Source organism: Malurus melanocephalus, unplaced genomic scaffold (genome assembly GCF_030028575.1).
Source record: "Malurus melanocephalus ecotype Western Australia unplaced genomic scaffold, MMel_1.1 scaffold_214, whole genome shotgun sequence".
Classification (NCBI taxonomy): Eukaryota; Metazoa; Chordata; class Aves; order Passeriformes; family Maluridae; genus Malurus; species Malurus melanocephalus.
In genome coordinates this window covers 448,693-467,182 of record NW_026623446.1, presented here as the reverse complement: position 1 = coordinate 467,182, position 18,490 = coordinate 448,693, and the positions used below count along the sequence as shown (strand labels likewise).

The following is an 18,490-nucleotide window of genomic DNA, read 5'->3' as shown; positions in this document are numbered from 1 at the left end:
GCCCCACCCCCGCTTGGTTTGTACTGAACCTTTTTCTTTTGTCTGTGTATGTATTTATGGGTCAGTTTTAGSTGGATCAGTGGTGTGACTGCCAGTGCACCTTCATGGCTCTTTATACCTTGTCTCAGGTTAGCATTAAGTTGGGTTAATCCRGTGGTAAAACTGCTTCCTTGGATATGGATTTTGTAGAAATACTTGCATGCACTGTCTGAGAAAAGAGACGGGGTAAAAATAGTAACTCTGTACTCTAAAGAAAATTTTGAGGTGGCTTCTTCTTAGGGAAGTATATCTTTTTTAAAAGTGTACTTTTTTAAATTTAAAAATTTTCTTCTAAACTTTCTTACATTTTTTTTTTAAACTCCCTGGTAGTSATTTGCCTTCTATTGTTGGAATGAATGGAAAAATCCTTGAGCCTGTAAACAATGGACCAAAGCATCCCTTCTGGGAAACTGAATTTTTTCATATACAAAGAAAAGTGCCAAACTTTGAATCTGTAGAGCATGTGCATACAGTAATGCTTAAGATTTTGGCTCATTTTRTGCTAAGAAAATTCTGAATGAAGTTTTACAGGTTTTGTATTCTAGTAAATCAGTCCTGAGGRCATAGAATTGGTGCTGGTTGTTGCTGCCATTCCCCTCAATTGCCATGAGCTGTGGAAAGGGGCTGGAGGGGTGGGGGAGCATGGATTTACTTTTGTAATGACATTTATGTTGCCAGCTTTTGCCACTCACAGCTGTGTTTGTCAAATCCTGTGTGGAATGACATCTGTGGCAGGAGAGTACCAGAGTGTACATCTGATTTAGGATATGATGGGATTCCCAACAACCTGTTTTTTCCTTTGTAAAATAAGGTAGAATCAAGCAAGATCTGCACTCCCTAATATAAACTGAGCTACTAAACTTTCAGCAACTACTGAAAGATTTGAAAACAGACTGTACAGCCTAATATATATATTTGTGAGTGTACAGAAATAGCAAGGACAGTATTTATTTCATGCAGTTCAAGATTCAGTGATCAACACCGCCTGCTTTAGAGGATTACTGCTCTGGAAAAGCAGTGGTTTAAAAAAAAATTGCCAAGCTGGGCTCATTACCCTGGATTTAAATGTACATTACAATTGTTATAAGGCAGAGGGGGAGGGATCTTTCATTTTATTCTTGATTACTTAGTCCCTAGTAGCTCATGCATGTAAGAAGTGAGAGAGCATAAATAAAGATGCATAAAAGAAGTTAAGCAGCTTTAATGACAACAAATGACCACCTCCTGTTTTCAGGTGCTTTTAAGAGGTTTAAATGAGATACTTGTTCAATAATCCTATTGAGACACAGTGAGGCTTTTGAAATACTTTCTATAGTGTTGAAAAGTGGTGAAAGTCCAGCACTCTGTAGTATATAGCAACTTGAAGAAAAAACACTAAAAACTGACTTTGTCACATCCTTTTACTGTGTTATTTTAAAATTTCTTCATAGCAAATATATGTGTGTGAGCCTGAATGATATTTGGATGATTGTATCAAGTATTTTTAAAGTAAGTATTTAAATTCTAGCTTGTCAATACTTTTTTTTTCCCTTCCAGTTTCTTCGAATATGTGCTGATCTTTTTCGCCTGGTCCCTTTCTTGGTTTTTCTTGTTGTCCCATTTATGGAATTTTTGCTTCCAGTAGCTTTAAAATTGTTCCCTAATATGCTTCCCTCTACGTTTGAGACAAAGTCTAAAAAGGTAAGCAGGCCTGAATTTGTAATCCAGTGATTTTTTTTTTAAATTAGAAATTTCCTTGGTAAATTCTAATTTCTAAGAAATTAGAAAAAGTTTAAAAAAAAGGATTTATTTTCTCAGTGTCAGGGTAATGCTTTTGTCTTCCTTATATTATTTTGAAGATATTTCTTTTTAAAATATAATCATGAACCAGTGCCATCCTGGTTTTTATTTGTGCAGGTGCCAAACTATCAGGGCTGAAAGCCTCTCTTGTCTTTTCTGCTATCCTCATCTCTATTTTCTATGACTCTACAAAGCAGAAATGAAAGCTATGAGATTTTATATTTCTAGTTGTRTTARAAGAGACATTGTAACATTTGTAGTCTTRTATTTCTAGTTATATTAAAAGAGACATTGTAACATTTGTAGTCTTAAACCTTGATACAAGGTTTTTCATATGTATATTAATGTTTAAAACGGCTTCTTATGCTTTTTTTTTTGTTTAAATTTTGTTTCTTAATTACGCTTTTGCAGTATTTTTAGAGCTTTGTAAAAACCCACCAAAAGCCCCACAAGTTTTCACTTTCAGAGCTCATAGTGAGCTCTTCAGCTTTTTCAGTGATCTGGGCATCTTTGGAAAGAGTGAATGCCCCCTTKGGAGATGTGTATTATAACAGAAGTCCAGATAACTCCACATAACTTGTCTGGGTGCAGAAGTGATATTTAGTGCACATGTGTCTAGAAAAAACTTTTAAAATGAAATATTTTTTTAACAGGAGGAAAGATTGAAGAAAGAATTGAGAGTAAAGCTTGAATTGGCTAAATTCCTTCAAGACACCATTGAGGAAATGGCCTTAAAAAATAAAGCAGCCAAGGGAAATGTCACAAAAGATTTTTCAACATTCTTTCAAAAGGTAAAAAACTTGGAAAATGTATTTTCTCTTCATACAAAAAAACCTTCATGTTTTGTTTGGTCTATGATAATCATCAGATACTTTTCTTTTGCTGGACTTGAAGAAACAGGATGTAGTATTTTTTTAGGATAAATTTCTTTTTTGTAAGTAATACTTCAGTGGGTGAAGTTTTACTATTATTAAGGTGGTTTAGCTGGTGCTTTTTTTCCCTTAATTCTGTAAGTGGTATTCTGAGTATTTCTGCTCATTTGCTGGTTGTTAATAAGTTAACTCTAACATAAAACATTGTGTGCTCACTGGTTACTCATGTGGGTTTTAACCTCTTTTTTTTAACGTGGGGTATGAAAACTGGGAGAAATTCTTTCCTAATTAACGGAAACTTAATGGGGGGAACATAAATTTTCTTTGTCAAATTTAATTCTGCTTATAAAACCAGTTTTTTTAAATGCACAGTTGCTCTACCGTTGAGATCCTTTTGGTCACTGACTAGAATGTGGTATAATCTGAGGTTTAGCTACAGTGGTTGCTGTGCTTCRTGCAAAATTTTTCTATTCACGGTCAGTGTCTGACAGAGAAACTTAAGTGTCAGACATCTGCCTCTTGCTTTGATGGCCTTTAGGTTTCACAGCATATCCTTTCACCAGACTGTAGGTGAGAGTAAAATACTCCCTGGAGAGATGAAAAATACCTTCTTAAGTCTTCTCAGGATAGTATTTATCTCTGATTTCTCTATTTGTGAGGTGGTTGAATAAGAGGTGGAGCCAACAACATCAGATGCTTTGTTGAAAGTAAGGCAGTGGTCCCCTCCTTTGGGGAGAGTGGGTATTTGCACAGAAAAGGGCACATAAGCCTGGGGATTTCAGAGCTGAACTTCACAAGCCCTGTCAGATARCTTAAGATTTTCCTGCATGTCAGAGCTAAGAATAAAGTTTTCAAGTGTGGGGTAATAAGATGATGTTGATAGTGCCACGTAGATCACCTCATATAACCATAGTGGCAAATTTTGCCAGTCAGTAACTGCTTGCAAAGTCCGTGTACTTTGAAGGCTCTAAGCAGTCATCTGTTTTCTGTTYTTTTAAATCTGCAGAACATTGTAAGTGGTTAGTTATAGCAGTTAGTGGCTGAAGCATTGGCCCTGCAGGCTCTTGGAGCTTGCCACTGCCTTGCTTCATGTTCGGAACGTTTCATTTTCTTCTGAAAGTACTACTACTAAGAACTTGCATTTAGCCGTTAATTTCCATGGAAATAAATGTTTCACTCCGCATTTGCTGGAGGAAGTCCCAAGTTCCTCTGATGACTAAAAAAGAAGTTTCAAGCCCTGCATTTCATATGTGTGGGTGTGCTTTTTACGGCTTTATATTTCTCATTTGTGCCACAGAGACAGACTTCATTGATCTCATTTCACTGTACTGGGTAATAAATGTCAGAGCAAGAAGCAGCCTAAATGTTTTCCACCTTTTTGCTATTCTTTTACAGCTGCTTCTGTGATGAAGTATTTGATGCTGCAAGAGCCTGATTACAGGCTTAGCATGTCTGCTGCAGAATCCCAGAATTTCTCTCTGTTATTTTGTAGCTAATGATGTAGTAGAAAGCTTCAATTTGTACTTCTGAGAAACACATGCTTGGCTCTGTCAGAATTAATCTTTAAGCAAGGGAGAAAATACTGCTGTATTTTAAAAGTGTCATTTTTGGCTCCTGTAGTGAAAGCACTGGCAAAGTTGAACAACAAGGCCTTTGACCTTTCTTTCTCTGGCTTGRTTTTTCTGCTACACAAGTATCCTGGTGGTTAATGGGCTCAAGGCCATCTTGTTTCTCAGTTTTTACCTTTTCCTGAACTCAGTAGCTGTTCACTGAAATATTTGAGTTTGCAGGTAAAGCACGTAGGCATGTTAAATCAAGCAGTATAGGTAATGCTAGGTTTTCAAACTATACTCGATGTTGCCTAGTTTGTGTTTTCTTTACAGGGTTTTAAAAAAAACTAGAGGGATTGGGAAAAGATGTACTTCCGGTTTACACTGAAGGTGTTAAGTGACTAAAGTAAGGAGTACTAAATGGTTAAGTTCTGTAGATTTTTGAAGCAGTGATGTCACTAATAAGCTTTTGATGGCATATTTAAAATTGAAAAATCAATATACAGGTGATAATACTTTACTGTGACCTGATGAGACAAGAAAATTTTTTTTCTACTTCTTTGAACTGTTACTTCAACTTCCAGTGATTGGATTTAATGACTGGGAAGTCATTGGCAACACATCACTGAAAAGCTTGACTTTGCATTTGTACAAGCAGTTACACAGAACCTGCCATCACGAAGGATGCAGTCCTTCCCCAGACAGTGGTTTATATTTTGGAATAATTTCAAGTACAAAAACRTTTGTACTAAGGTGCTGCAAAACATTTAGGAATTGAAAGCAAAACATTATTGTAACAAATGTGGTCATGGAGAGAAGTAGGTAGGTAAGTGTCCTAATTTGTGTTTCATAGGGACACCAGTGTTGCAAAATTTTTGTCATTGGATGTACTTCTTACTTTATCTTCCTATYTTTATGGGAAATGTGCTTCTGTGTTTAGTAGCATGGCACCAGAACAAATACTTKCCAGTGTGACTCCTGCAACAACTATTTATTGTGTGTGTATATATATAGTTGAGGTATCTCATGGCAGTGCAACTCAGATAGACCTGCTTCTTAGTGTAGAGATGCATCTAATTTTCATTTTGTTAGTTTTATCTGAAGTACATTATGCAGTATTGTTGGAAACTGTCAACACCATCATGTCTTTTGCCTAAGTAAGTTGTTTGTTTTTTTTAAAAAACTTCTATCATTGCTTCCTGGTGTGCTATTTCTTATCCCAAAATTGTTGCAAAGTGCTTGACAAACAGGAGAATGTTTTTATTCAAAATAATGCTCAACCATAACATTGGCTTTGAAAAGCTTTGTGCATGTTTTTTTCTCACAGATCAGGGAAACTGGTGAAAGACCCAGTAATGAGGAAATCTTAAGGTTCTCTAAACTATTTGAAGATGAATTGACACTGGACAATCTGACCAGGCCTCAGTTGGTGGCACTTTGTAAATTGTTGGAACTTCAGTCAATTGGGACAAATAACTTTCTCCGCTTCCAGCTGACCATGAGGTTGAGGAGCATAAAAGCAGATGACAAGGTGAGTAATTCTGAGCAGGCAMTGGTTAATGATTTTGACACATAATGGGAAAGAGTGTGTGTAAATATATGTGTGCTTGTGTTTCCTTTTTTTTTGTCTTAATTGTCTTGGTTTTGAGCTAGCTTTGAACAAAAATGCTTGAAGAGCAAAAATGTTTTTAAGCAAAATGCTTAAAATCAGAAGGATCCTTATTTATTAAAAATAAAGGGACCTTTCTTTAATCTACAATTAATTGCAATGAAAATAATTATAYTACAAAGAAAACTGTTCCTATGAAACTGTAATTTGTAAGGGAGCTGATAGAAATATCAGCTTAGAGGCTGACTGGCCATGCTGGAGCTGTTTGAGAGCAGAGGCTGTTTTGTGTTATTGCAGCAGCCTCTAGTGGCTGTTGTAACACAGGGGTTTCTGGCTGTGCAGCGCTGGTGGTGCCCCTTTTTTGAGCTCTTACATGGTCAAATTTACTTTCCAATGTGCAGATGATTGCTGAAGAGGGAGTTGATACCCTGACTGTTAAAGAACTGCAGGCAGCTTGTCGTGCTCGAGGGATGAGAGCTCTYGGTGTGACAGAGGAGCGTCTCAAGGAACAGCTTAAACAGGTATGGTTTTGCAAGACTGAATACACAGACCTAATTCCAATTGTTAGCTCTGATTTTTGTCCTGATTCTGTTCTCTTTAAAGGCTTGTTAAAATAGTCTTTCTTAATAACCACATGCACCTTGTAAGTATGTAGTAGTTGTGGGTTGCTGCCTTTTGACTGGACCATGATGTTTTATTGGTGCAGATAGATACTCGGAGTTAAACATATCCAAACAATGCTTGCAGTTCTGACAGAATGTCTTGTTAATWATTGTGTTGCTCTGTAAAGAAGTTTTCACCAAGTAGATCAGTTCTTTGTCTCTTGGTGTTACCTGGTTTAGGRGAAGGTCTGTTGGAGCACATCCAGAGGKGTGAGTTGATCACAGGRCTGGAGCATTTCTGTTATGAAGACGGGCTGAGAGAATTGGGGCTGTTCAGCCTGGAGAAGAGAAAGCCCCAGGGGCACCTTATAGCACCTTCAGTAACAAAATGGGGCTTATAGGAAAGCTGGAGAGGGACTTTTCGCAAGGACATGTAGTGATAGGCTGAGGAGGAATGGCCTTAAGCTGAAGGAGGGCAGGTTTAGATTAGTTATTAGGAAGAAATTWTTTTCTGTTAGAAAAAGACACTGACACAAGTTGCCCAGAGATGTTGYGGACTCCCCTTTCCTGGAGGTGTTGAAGGCCAGGTTGAATGGAGCTCTGAGTAACAGTTTAGTGGGAGGTGTCCCTTCCAGGGCAGGGGGTTGGAACTAGGTGGATGATCTTTAACCCAACCCAAACCATTCTGTGATTTTAGATGCATGTGAAAAAAAACACTTGTTCAAATAAGCATTCAATACTTCTTGAAATACTTCTTCAAACAGAACACATCTTCCTATATTTTGTTGCAATGGCTGTAATTCTTAGCTGGGTATAGCCTGTAATTCCTGTGCTAGGATATTGACGGATAAGTAGTGGTAAAAAAAAAATAATAATTACTTTTTACTGTATGCTTGATTTTGTTGGTAAAAAATAAAATATACATCTGAAGGTGTAGATTAATTTTCTGTATTGCATTTACAGTGGTTGGATCTGCACCTGAACCAGGAAATCCCTACATCATTGCTTATTTTATCCAGAGCCATGTATCTTCCAGATACCCTTTCTCCAGCTGATCAGCTCAAAACAACCCTTCAGACACTACCAGACAGTGTTGTAAGTATTGATGGACATARTGTGTAGCTAAGTTTCAGTGTCACCACTGAAAATCCATTCAGAGCAGTAGATGGTCTTCTCAGTTCCTTGCTTTTCTTAAAAAACTATATCATAGGTTTATTTGAATCACCTTCAAATGCAGAAGTTGGGTTGTGTGTGGAGAGGTATGAGGATAAAGCAAATATAAGGCAATATTGGATTACRTGACAGCAAACAGTAATAGCATAAGAAGATTTAGAATACACCTTTCACCTCTGTAAAAACAATGAATGCTTCAGGCCCCATAAAGACACTAATACATGAAAATACTTGGTGTTGTTATGGAGAGAGAAATTCTCAGAGTAGATTGTTGGTAGTCTTGAGAGAAAGAGAATGAAGAACGTATATGATTTCAGGGTGAAAAGTTCACCTTTCCACAGAAGCAAAAACTTTTGCCAGAAAGCTTTCTCAAGACAGAGTCATCTTTTTCTGAGAAATGCAAAMATAGGGTAACATTTGGGGATTTTGACTTGATTCATTAGCATACCTGTACTACCTAAACTTACATTATACAGACAAATATATATTTTTATATATATATATACACACTTTTATTAGATTACTTTTGTTGTTTTCAGGCCAAAGAGGCTCARGTGAAAGTTGCAGAAGTTGAAGGTGAAAAAGTAGATAACAAAGTGCGCCTGGAAGCAACTCTTCAGGAAGARGAGGCCATCAGAAAAGAAAATGAAGAAAAAAAAATGGAAAGGTTGTCTGAAGCTGCAGAGAAAGCCAAAGAAACCCTTGAAGTTGCAGCCATGGTAAGTTCTGCTCACAACTATTGAGAAGTAATGTGAAGGAATGTGAAAACTACCATATTATGAGTTATTGCCTCTGGTCTGGATATTGTCTGCAAGAAACTGGACTAATCCACATATGGAAGATGTGAGAGAGTGTTAAAACTGACTGCAAYACAAATTTACTATGAAATGTTGGCTCAGTCTTACTTATCTAAAATTTCCTTCTTAACTGGACAGTAGATGAAGTCTTGTTTTTCTCTAGTAAAGGTAGTGATTTTTTTTTGTTTGTTTGTTTTTTTTGTTGTTTGTTTTTTGGGTGGTTTTTTTTTGTTTTGTTTTGTTTTTAATTTTCTGCACTCCACACTTTAAATCTTCTTACCTTTGGCTCTTTCTATTTATCATTAACCTGATAATGTTTTTGTGTGATATTTGACTGTAAAACCTGCTGGCCTGCTTTATTAGTGAATAAAGCCTCAGGAGCTCGCAGAAGGAATTCATTAAATACAAGTGGGCATGTTAATGTGAAACCATTCAATATGTTGCAATTTTTTAACCTCTTCTCATAAAAATGTGTGTGGCAACTTCAGCAACTATTTCTATTTTGACAAATCATTCTGTAACTGTTGCTAGTACAGATACTGTTTTTTTTTTTAATGAAATCTAATGAGGTGTTTTAAATTTAGAAAACGGTGGAACCAGCAGCAGCTCTTGAAGCAACTGCTCTGCAAGCTAAAAAAAGCCAGGTGGCGATGGATACTAAACCAGAACTGGCACGGGCAGGTGCAGCAGTACACTCAGAGACACTGATAGATAGAGCTCCAGTATTGGAAGGCATTAAGGTAATCTGGATAACTGCACGTTTTCATACTTCTGAATTAAAGATTCAAAACATCCATGTGAGAACCATAAGTTGCTTGTCTGTCTTCCTCTGTTAACCCTCTCACCRCATTCTGTCAGTTAAAAACASCTACTTAGTGGATTGAAAATTCACYMRTGCAGAAACTGAAGTCAGTGCAAARCATCTCAGAGCATCTCCATTATTCTATCTGCATGATTGAAATTAATATACCTATTTTCGGGGCCATTTGCAGTATCTGTAGATGGAATGTATCTGCATATTTTATTCTCAGCTTTTCAAGAAGCAGATATACTTCACAAACTCTGGGTGTTCATCTTCATTGTCACAAAGGTTATTGAAGATAGCTTTTCTACAGCTCAACTTTCCAAACTTTAAATTATTTTCGTGTAATTTATCTTTCCCTGTACATAGTGAATTTTTTTCTCAGTTGTTTTAGTTGCTAAACCCAGGAATGAATGAAGTAAAACATCTTAAATAAGATGATTAGGCACAGAATTTTGAATAGCCAAAACTCACATAATCAATCACATTATCTGAACTTACTTCTAGTGCACTTMAAAAAAATTATGTACCATAGCAAACTAATTGTTTTATCATTTAAAATCTTTGCATTAGCCTCAAAATGGCCATGTGATGGTATTGACTCCAAACATAGAAAAAGACTCTTAAGTCTCTCTTTTCTGTTAAAAGACTGAAAGTCTTGGAGGAAAATCACAAGTGTGCCTTTCACTAATTCATCTGTGTTTTCTGTTTCAGGGTGAGGAAATCACCAAAGAGGAGATTGACGTGCTGAGCGATGCTTGCACCAAGCTGCAGGAACAGAAGAAATCACTAACAAAGGAAAAGGAGGAGCTTGAGGAATTAAAGGATGATATCCAGGAGTATAATGAGGTGAAGAATGGGGCACAGAAGCTATTTTCTGTTCATGTTTAGTTTTAGCRGGAATGATCCACAAATTTAAAGATCAGCTTTCTTGGTTGCCWGGTAGTCTGAAGTTGGAAGCTGAGTGACTGAGCTTTGCATGTGACAATGCAGAGCCTCATTTGTATAACATGTTCAAAGCCTAATTGTTATCGCTGGAGTAGTTCCCAGCAGATGAGAATCTTGCTCCTGCTCTTGTTCCCGGGTGACTGGGGTAACAGGAGCTGAGTGCTTCATGCTGCTGTTCTTTCTTAGCAAGTGTAGATGTCAGTATTAGAGAAACTTCCAAGTTAAGTAAAATGACCCTTATCCAGTCTTATGGAAGATGTGGAAAATAACATTTAAGAGTTGCTTGAAAAAGGCAGCAACGTTAGAATTTATTGTTCTAATTCCATCCTTGTATGTCTCTACACTTGTATTTCATCTACAAATGGCTCCTGTCTTGAAATGCTGGTTGMAGTTAGTATCTGTTGCAAATCCACACCAGCAAAAACTTTTCTCTCTCCTGACCATTTCTTTTAGGATTTGCAGGAGATAAAGGAGCTTACTAAAACTGGTGAGCAAGAGGCAGTGGAAGAGTCAAAGGCAAGCAAGCGACTGACAAAGAGAGTGAACAGAATGGTTGGCCAGATAGACAAAATTATTGTTGAATTAGAGACAAGTCAAAAGACAGCAGATGAAAAGCTGGTTGGTGATGAAACTCCTGCTGGGTAAGTGACTTGGGAACACTGGATGTGTCTCTAGCTGTTCACCTTTTCTCTTGCTTTTGTCTGATGTGTGATTARAAAAGAACTTACTGTTTAGAATGTAGAGATGATTGATTTTAAAAACAAAATTAACAAAATTGGGGTGTACATTTTTGTCTTGTTTAAGGCTAAATATGGGTAAACTGAGGAAGGAAAAACGGATGTATAATTCCCCTGGAYGTCTTCTGAAAATCAGTGTTGATTATTGTCTTACCATCTTGCCCATACCTCTGGCAAGGGTACAGAAGAAATTGTGCCTTTAGTCATGCTCCTCACACAAGTCAATTTGCCCTGTACTATTGATTGAAAAGGTGCACAAGTGTGTGAGCTAGCCCATATTTGTTGTTATTTAGTAGTAAAGATGTTAATGGAGAAAAAAACTAAGAGAGTCTATGGTGTCTGGAGTCAAGTTGGGAGTGGCTTTAATGGAAGTGAGGAGATCGTTTTACACAGTCCCCTTCAAAATACTTCATTTCAATTTTTAAACATACTTACAGATTTTTAAAGGAATATTTTCCTGATAGTGTAATCACAAAATCATTTGTGAACTCTTATTCAGGTCTCAATATTATTGGAGAGTGTTTCAGGCAATCCCATGTTAAATGGTCATGTGCTGCTTATTAGAGACACTGAAATACCTGAAAACTGTGACACGAATTATAACAGTTTGCGACCATGAATGCTGTATTAATCTAGTTTGTGCTTGCACCATTTTGTGTGATTCAGTAAGAGAGTATCCCAGCTCCCAAACAGCATAATTAAACAGAAATAAGGATTCTGCTTTTGTTGCTTCTGAACTCTGTTTTTCAGTCCCCAGGGCAAACGGTCATTTGTTGCAAATATTGTGTAATAGCATTGAGGCAGCCATATGAAGGGTGCTACAGAGAAGTTGTTAATCAAATCCATCTGAATTTGTAAACTAACAATGCAGTGCAGAATCTGCTTGTACTGAATGTAATTATACTTTTTATTGGATGGTTTTCTGGATAATTTTRTAGGTGATTGTGGATGATTGAGCATTACTAGTTCAAATATTGCTTAGCTGTCAAAGGCTTGTCTTTAAACCTTGAAGTTGGTGTAGTCCTTATCAAGCCATGTCCAGGACATTTAATGGAAGCTTGAGAAATGGTCCTTGCATAAAAGTCTGTCTGTGCCCAGAGGAGCTGGAACTATGCTGATAAAGCCCTTCTGTTTCGTATTCATTGGCTTTACTGTCCCCTGCATTTCAGCTGGAGCTGTGCTRGAAGATGTGTCTTCAAGCTAGCAAAATACATGGGCAAGCAGAGGCTTTAGGTTACAGCAGACAGACAACTTGAACTTCATGAGATCAGTGAGCAGAGAGTGTGACATCTGAAACCTGTTAGTCCTTCCTTCCACAGATACTGGTCCTTGATAGGAGCAAATGAAGCAGATTTTAACAAAACATCTCAAATGCTCAAGTGATTAGTTCTCAGCTTTTGTTTTCTTGTGACTCATTGATTTTCTGTCTGCCAGCCTTTGAATGTAAAAGGGTGACAGAAGCATGGCACTGCATCTTTGGTAAATGGGGAGTGAGGGATCAAAGGGCRTTAKRTACACAGTCTGGGAAGCACAGAAAYCTTTATTTCAAATGCTACTGGATACCTGTATTTGTTCAAYAAAACATGTGGAAACTAAAAGCATAAGAATTCGATGGTGAGATAAAAATCTGCTTGCTGATTAGTGACTTATTTTTGCTTTTTTGCATTCTGTTTGGGATTRTAAATAATTAATAATGTTACAAGCATCCTGCAGTGCAGTACTGCCTTTTGTCAACCTTACTCCTTTGGAGTAACAGCTTGTCATGTAGAGTTTGTACTTYTTCTTCAGGAAGAATCTCATCAGCATTACTGAGCTAATAAATGCAATGAAACAAATTCGGAAGATTCCAGAGGAAAAGCTAACAAGGATTGCAGAGGCCTTAGATGAAAACAAGGATGGCAAAATTGACATAGATAATGTTGTTAAGGTAAGTCTGTGGACTTCTTAAAGAAAACCATCCCTCAAACTGTGGACCTGTTTTGGTATTAATTCTTAGTGCAGTCTTTTGCAAGAGCCTTTACTTGATGCCAGTGAGATTTTTGATATGTATTGCAAATTGATCTTATATAACAACATCTCAAGAATCGATATGGCTATTTTTTGGGGAGGGGGTGAAATCCATGTCTTACTCACATTACCTTTAAAGCTGTAGTTTTTCCTATATGTGTCAGTCAAGTTGTGTAAAATATGGTAATTTTGTTATTACTTACAAATGGGAGGGAATAGAAGAAATACCACTGTTAACATAATGTCCATATATATATATATTTTATATCAACACCGAATAGTAGCTTCTCTTGCTTGCTTGTACACTTTAATGTTTCATGGAGACCTGTATTTTCTGTGCTTGAAAGACARTAGACCATCAGTTGTCCTTTATGTCCACTGTAAATGACCTGTGTTTGTTGCCTGACTTGTCCCGTTCTCTCATTTTGCAGAACATTCTCAGATTTTCTCTGCCTTTCACCTTCATTTTCTTGTTTCTTTTTCACTTGGTAAATTTAGAAATGTCCTGAAACTTACTTCACAGAAGTCATTCTGTTACTTGATACAGAAATAGCATTTAAACTGTGGCCAGCTAGAAAATACAGTATCAGCTTTTTGAAAYACATTTTTCCTCTCTACTGCCCCAGTGGTGATTATCTTCCCTGTTGCTCTAAACAGCCGTTGCACATTTAGCAACACAGATAAAATGTACTTCTGAATTCTGCATATGTTGCAGAATAATTCTAGGAACTTAAGGAGATATGCCAAGAATACATATGTACTGCAAAAAGCTATTTAAAGGAATTTGGAATAATTTACTAGATTATTTTTTTMATTTGCTTTCTGAAAGGCCCACCCCTCCGCTACTTGAAAGTTTTTCTAAATTTGTGCCTATCTAGGACAGTGGGTCTTTTWAAATAAAATTAAAATTAAGCTTATAGATTACTGTCTTAAGTACTGTTTCAGTTGGTACTGAATCTCAGTTTTCCATTGAAACAGATAAAATGAATGAGTCTGTTTTACTAATGCTTTAAAATGTCTTTGTGTGCTGCACACATAAAGGTCAAAAGTTCTAAGTAATTTGGGTTGTATTTTTTCTTTTTTTAATACTCTGGATATGTTTGAGGTACTGGTTGATTATGTAAGAAAAAAATGCTGTTTTTCTTGAACAGGAGAACTGAATACTTTTGTTGTCTTAACAAAATTTATTATAGGAAAATGCCTCCATCATGTAAAAACTAAATGCACTCTCCATGTAATTTTATGTTCATGTAGGTAGTAGAATTGATTGACAAAGAAGATATTGATATTGGCACCAGCCAGGTTGCTGAGATTATGTCACTGCTTCAAAAAGAAGAAAAACTGGAGGAAAAAGAGAAAGCAAAGGAAAAGCAGGATAAAGAAGCTGCAGAAGCAAAGAATTAAGCTTCAGAATCTGAAGCTAACCGCAGTTGTAACCAAAATCTTGTATATCTTTCTGTGTCTAATGGCTACATRTTACTTGAGCTTTGTGATTATGGGAAGTGTTTTGAGCTGATTCTGGTAATAAATCGTAGATATGTTTTCTGACATATGGAGTGAAATTTCCGTTCGTCAAAGAAGTGATTTAGTGTCATTCCATACTGATGAAAACAGAATATGCTTCTTTAGCAGTGCTCCTGCCCACAAAAACATGTATTTGCACTCATTGCTGTGGAACAGTGATCCATTAAACTTGGAAGTTTGCTGTATAAATGAAGTGTATCTATCATGGAAAATTTTTTCCATTTATTTTGTTTCATCATTACATGGGGCCCAACCTTGCTCTGCTTCTAACTTTTAGCTTTTTCAGCATTTAATACAAGCTTTCATTTCCATCACAATATTACACATTTTCCAATCTGCTAGTGAAGATTCTGTGGCTTCAGTCGTAGCTCTATAGATTTAGAGTTTTTTAAGCTAAATATCACTAAGCTGTTGCCTCACTGACAGAGAATGTGGCATTCTGATCACTTTTATGAATTCATGGCTATTATTATTTTCTGTTGAAGGGAAAAATCAGATTTATTTTTCCCTRGAATGGAATCTTGGCATGAAGTTTGCTACTTATGGGTGCCTTAAATTTCATAGGACTAGGGAGTAGAGTATGTTGCTTCTACTCAAACTTCCATGAATTATTAAAGCATTGGAATCACAGGAGCCTTTAAAATAGTTTCAGAACATGATCTGTCACCCGGTAAAGTGAGTTAAACTGTTTGTCTGAATATCAGAACGAAAATAATCAAAAGGGGAAAATGTCTGTTGTGATCTTTTTGCATATATTTTAAAAAACATAGCTATCTTTGTGTGCTTGTTTTTCATCTAACCATTATTTACACCATAACTAGTTCTCTTACCTCTCAATTTTCATCTCAGGTATAAAGTCATTAACCAGGTATAGTTGGAGTACATAAATATGTTCATCTCATGGCTTTGCTTACTGTGCAGTCAACAAGTCATTTCTGGTATTGCCAGTRCTTTGATTACATTATTGTTTTCTAATTGCTTATAGTCACTGTCTTTAAATATGTGACTGCATACTGGCATTAGGTCAAGGTTTGCTCATTAATATTTCTTCTTARTAGTAAATTTTACAGTTTTAAAATTAAAATACTAACTCTGGGATGTTCCATAATTCATGGTAGCCTAAATTTTACACCTTTCTTAAAATCTACTATGAAATACATGTAGTGTGGCTTGAACTAGCAGGGTTATGGTTTGGGTTTTTTATTCTGTTTTTATTTTGCACCCAGTATTATAAAATGTACAAACATTCTTGATTTTGTATACACTGTAGAGAGCACATCTTACAATGGCACTGTACATGGTGATATTGAGGTGGGCAGTTAGTACTTAAAGCTTTTAGTCATAGTTGCATATTTTTATAGAAAATGTTGACTCCCAAATGTATTTCAGCATAATTTCATGTGCAGTATTTATCTAGATTGGCTAAATTATTTGTACAAACTTATTTGAAGTTAGTGGAACAAAAGAAGTTTTGACAGTCTCATGGCTTGCATGATATGGACCATTGTATTTAGTTGTTTCCAAAGCAATATGTACAGTGAGGTGTACAGTTCTAGAAAAAGTCAGTGTCTAGTTCAACTACTGAGTTTGTATTCTGTACAGTTAGCAAAGAAAGCTGCTTACAGCAAGATCCTCCTGAGAATTACTGTAATTGTATCTGAAGTGTGAAATTGCTGTGATGAAGCTGAAATTTTAAATCAGTACAATCTTTATGGTTCATATATCCCTAAACAAGGGGGCTCTTCCTCATAAATTGAGATTAACTTGGAGATTTCAGCATGGAAGTCACTTTGTAGATTTTTGAAGATTTGACTTCACTAGGTGCTTTTTTTTTTAGGCCAACACTTAGATAAAAATGCAAGAATAAAACTAATTTCACAAGAACACAGTCTAGAAACTAATTTTACATTTTATGATTTACAGCTAKAATTAATGGCTTTGAAGTACGCTAAATTTTTACAGTGGCATATTTTCAATTTGAAAACAATGTATAAGAATATTACTTGACATTCCTGAAACGTGGTAAAGATACTCTAAAATTGCTGCTACCTTTCATGGAATATCAAAAACCTAAGAATTGTATTGCACTTGAATGCATGCAGATTTAAACCAGGGAAGTAGCAGAAAAAGCTGTTTTCAAATATTTATTGATTAAAAGTTTTACAGAGCTTTAACTGTCCTGAAAGTAAATTGGCTGGTTGCAGTATTTGGGAGTTTAAAACACTTTGCTGCTGTTCTGTGTTTACCATTCACTTAAATTTTCTGTATATTAATAAGAAGGGAGCCAAAACCAGCTGATTTATTTTATAAAAAATGTCTGATTAAAATAACTGTGATACATTTGGACTTGCTTGAAATTTGGCATGTTGTGAAATCTTTRCAGATTGCATAAAATTCATTTAAATGCCAGTCACAAATGCCAACTTTCTGCTGTTACCTAAAGCGATCGCAGGATGTGCGCACCAACCATAGAAAGGATTTCATGGGAAATACCTTCCTTCTGTTAAAAGCAGGCGGACCCATGACAGCTGAATTTGAACAACACATGTTCTGCAAGCTTTAAAAGCTTAGAAACCCCTCAATTATCCAATTTTACCCAACTTTGAACCTTCCCGAGCAGCTCTGTCCTGGCGATACAGGCAACTGCAGCAGATTGGCATAGCTCCAGCTTGGTTGTCTTTTGTGTTGACCAAAAACCAGAAGCTGCARTACTTTCAGAGAAAGGATGACTTCCAAGTGTACAGTAACTGGTCAGAACTTATTCCTGAATGAATTTTTAATCAGGAGGTGTAAATATTTCTTTAAATAATTTAAAGGATATGCGAGATTTTGATGACTTTGTGACTTACACAGGCAAAGCTTCTGAGCTCAGACTTAGGTAATTGGTAAGACCATTGATGAGGTTGTTGCAGATTCAAATAAGACAGATTTTGACTATAAACTGTTCAAGGGGAAAATGTAAAACACACAAAAACTTTTTTAAAAATCCATCTAGCAACAGGGAAGAGAAGTAGAGTAGGATGTAATCTCTTTTTCCCCTCCAAAACAAGCTTGTTATAGGACCTATTTTATTGAAAAACTTGTTTCTGTTTCATCTTAGYACAAAAGATGGTTTTCACAGAGATTTTCATCACTGGCTGCATGCTGTGAGAGTCAAGCTGCCTGCAGGATAAGTACCAGAAAACTCTTTCAGTTGGAGTTTGTCAGCAGGACTGCATGCAGGTACAGAATAGTCTATTGCCAGGATATTACCTTTCATTTACGTAGGCTTGGTCTGGGGGAAAAAGTTGCATCTTTTATACAACTCCAAAATACTTGTTGTAACTTTATATCTGCATACCTTGCTAATAATTTAAACTTTAGCTACTTCAGCATGTATTTAAATACTTTTAAATTGTTCATATCAAACAATTGGATATATTTAATTAAAAGAATAATCCCATATTCTGTTCTTTCTATGTATTCCRAGTTTTGCTTTTCAGTTGATGAGTTATAAATTTAAGTTGAAAATCATTTGTCTGTGCTCTGAGCATACTGGTCCTGTGTTTGCCATAACGCAGTATAAAATTTTTATGTTAATTGGAGCTTGTGTCCTTTGTTAGTTACAATAAAAGTATTATTTTGAAACCTGATATCTCGATTATTTTTCTGTTGCTTTTGATTATTTARTTTATTGCTCTTCAGATGAGGTGCCAGGCACAGGGCTGGATGCTGATGAGCTGTGTCCATTAAAGTAGACTCCTGTCTGATTTTAAAAAGGATTTGGGAACATGCAAATGTTGAATTTATTCTCTAGTATAAACTGCTTCAACGGGTGGCTGAAGACAACCTTCTGCCTTGACATGTTTTTAAAACAATAATAAGACAAGTTGGGTTGCAGATTTTTCCTTCTGCTTAAAGCCAAATACCAAATAAAAAGCTATAAAAGTGGCAGAACATGTTTCTTTTAAGCTTTTCCTTTAAGAATTTCCTTTAATGACTGACTTAATTAGGGTGAGTAGGAGTGTTGAGCAGCAGTGTGGTCAAACTGAGTAGCAGAGGAATTGGGRTT

At 36.2% G+C, this 18,490-nt stretch overlaps 1 protein-coding gene across 1 annotated transcript in view; it reads left to right on the top strand.

Annotated features, from left to right (window-relative positions):
- LETM1 (leucine zipper and EF-hand containing transmembrane protein 1) overlaps window positions 1-18,071 on the top strand; it is a 28,735-nt gene extending 10,664 nt beyond the window's left edge. Inside the window, exons 4-14 of the mRNA XM_057374039.1 lie at window positions 1,576-1,719; window positions 2,472-2,609; window positions 5,568-5,771; window positions 6,251-6,370; window positions 7,415-7,546; window positions 8,164-8,343; window positions 9,006-9,161; window positions 9,938-10,072; window positions 10,625-10,812; window positions 12,697-12,835; window positions 14,170-18,071. Coding sequence (XP_057230022.1) covers window positions 1,576-1,719; window positions 2,472-2,609; window positions 5,568-5,771; window positions 6,251-6,370; window positions 7,415-7,546; window positions 8,164-8,343; window positions 9,006-9,161; window positions 9,938-10,072; window positions 10,625-10,812; window positions 12,697-12,835; window positions 14,170-14,319 — 1,686 coding nt within the window. The 3' untranslated portion in view covers window positions 14,320-18,071. The remainder of the gene's footprint in view (window positions 1-1,575; window positions 1,720-2,471; window positions 2,610-5,567; window positions 5,772-6,250; window positions 6,371-7,414; window positions 7,547-8,163; window positions 8,344-9,005; window positions 9,162-9,937; window positions 10,073-10,624; window positions 10,813-12,696; window positions 12,836-14,169) is intronic.
- The last annotated feature ends 419 nt before the right edge of the window (window positions 18,072-18,490 follow it).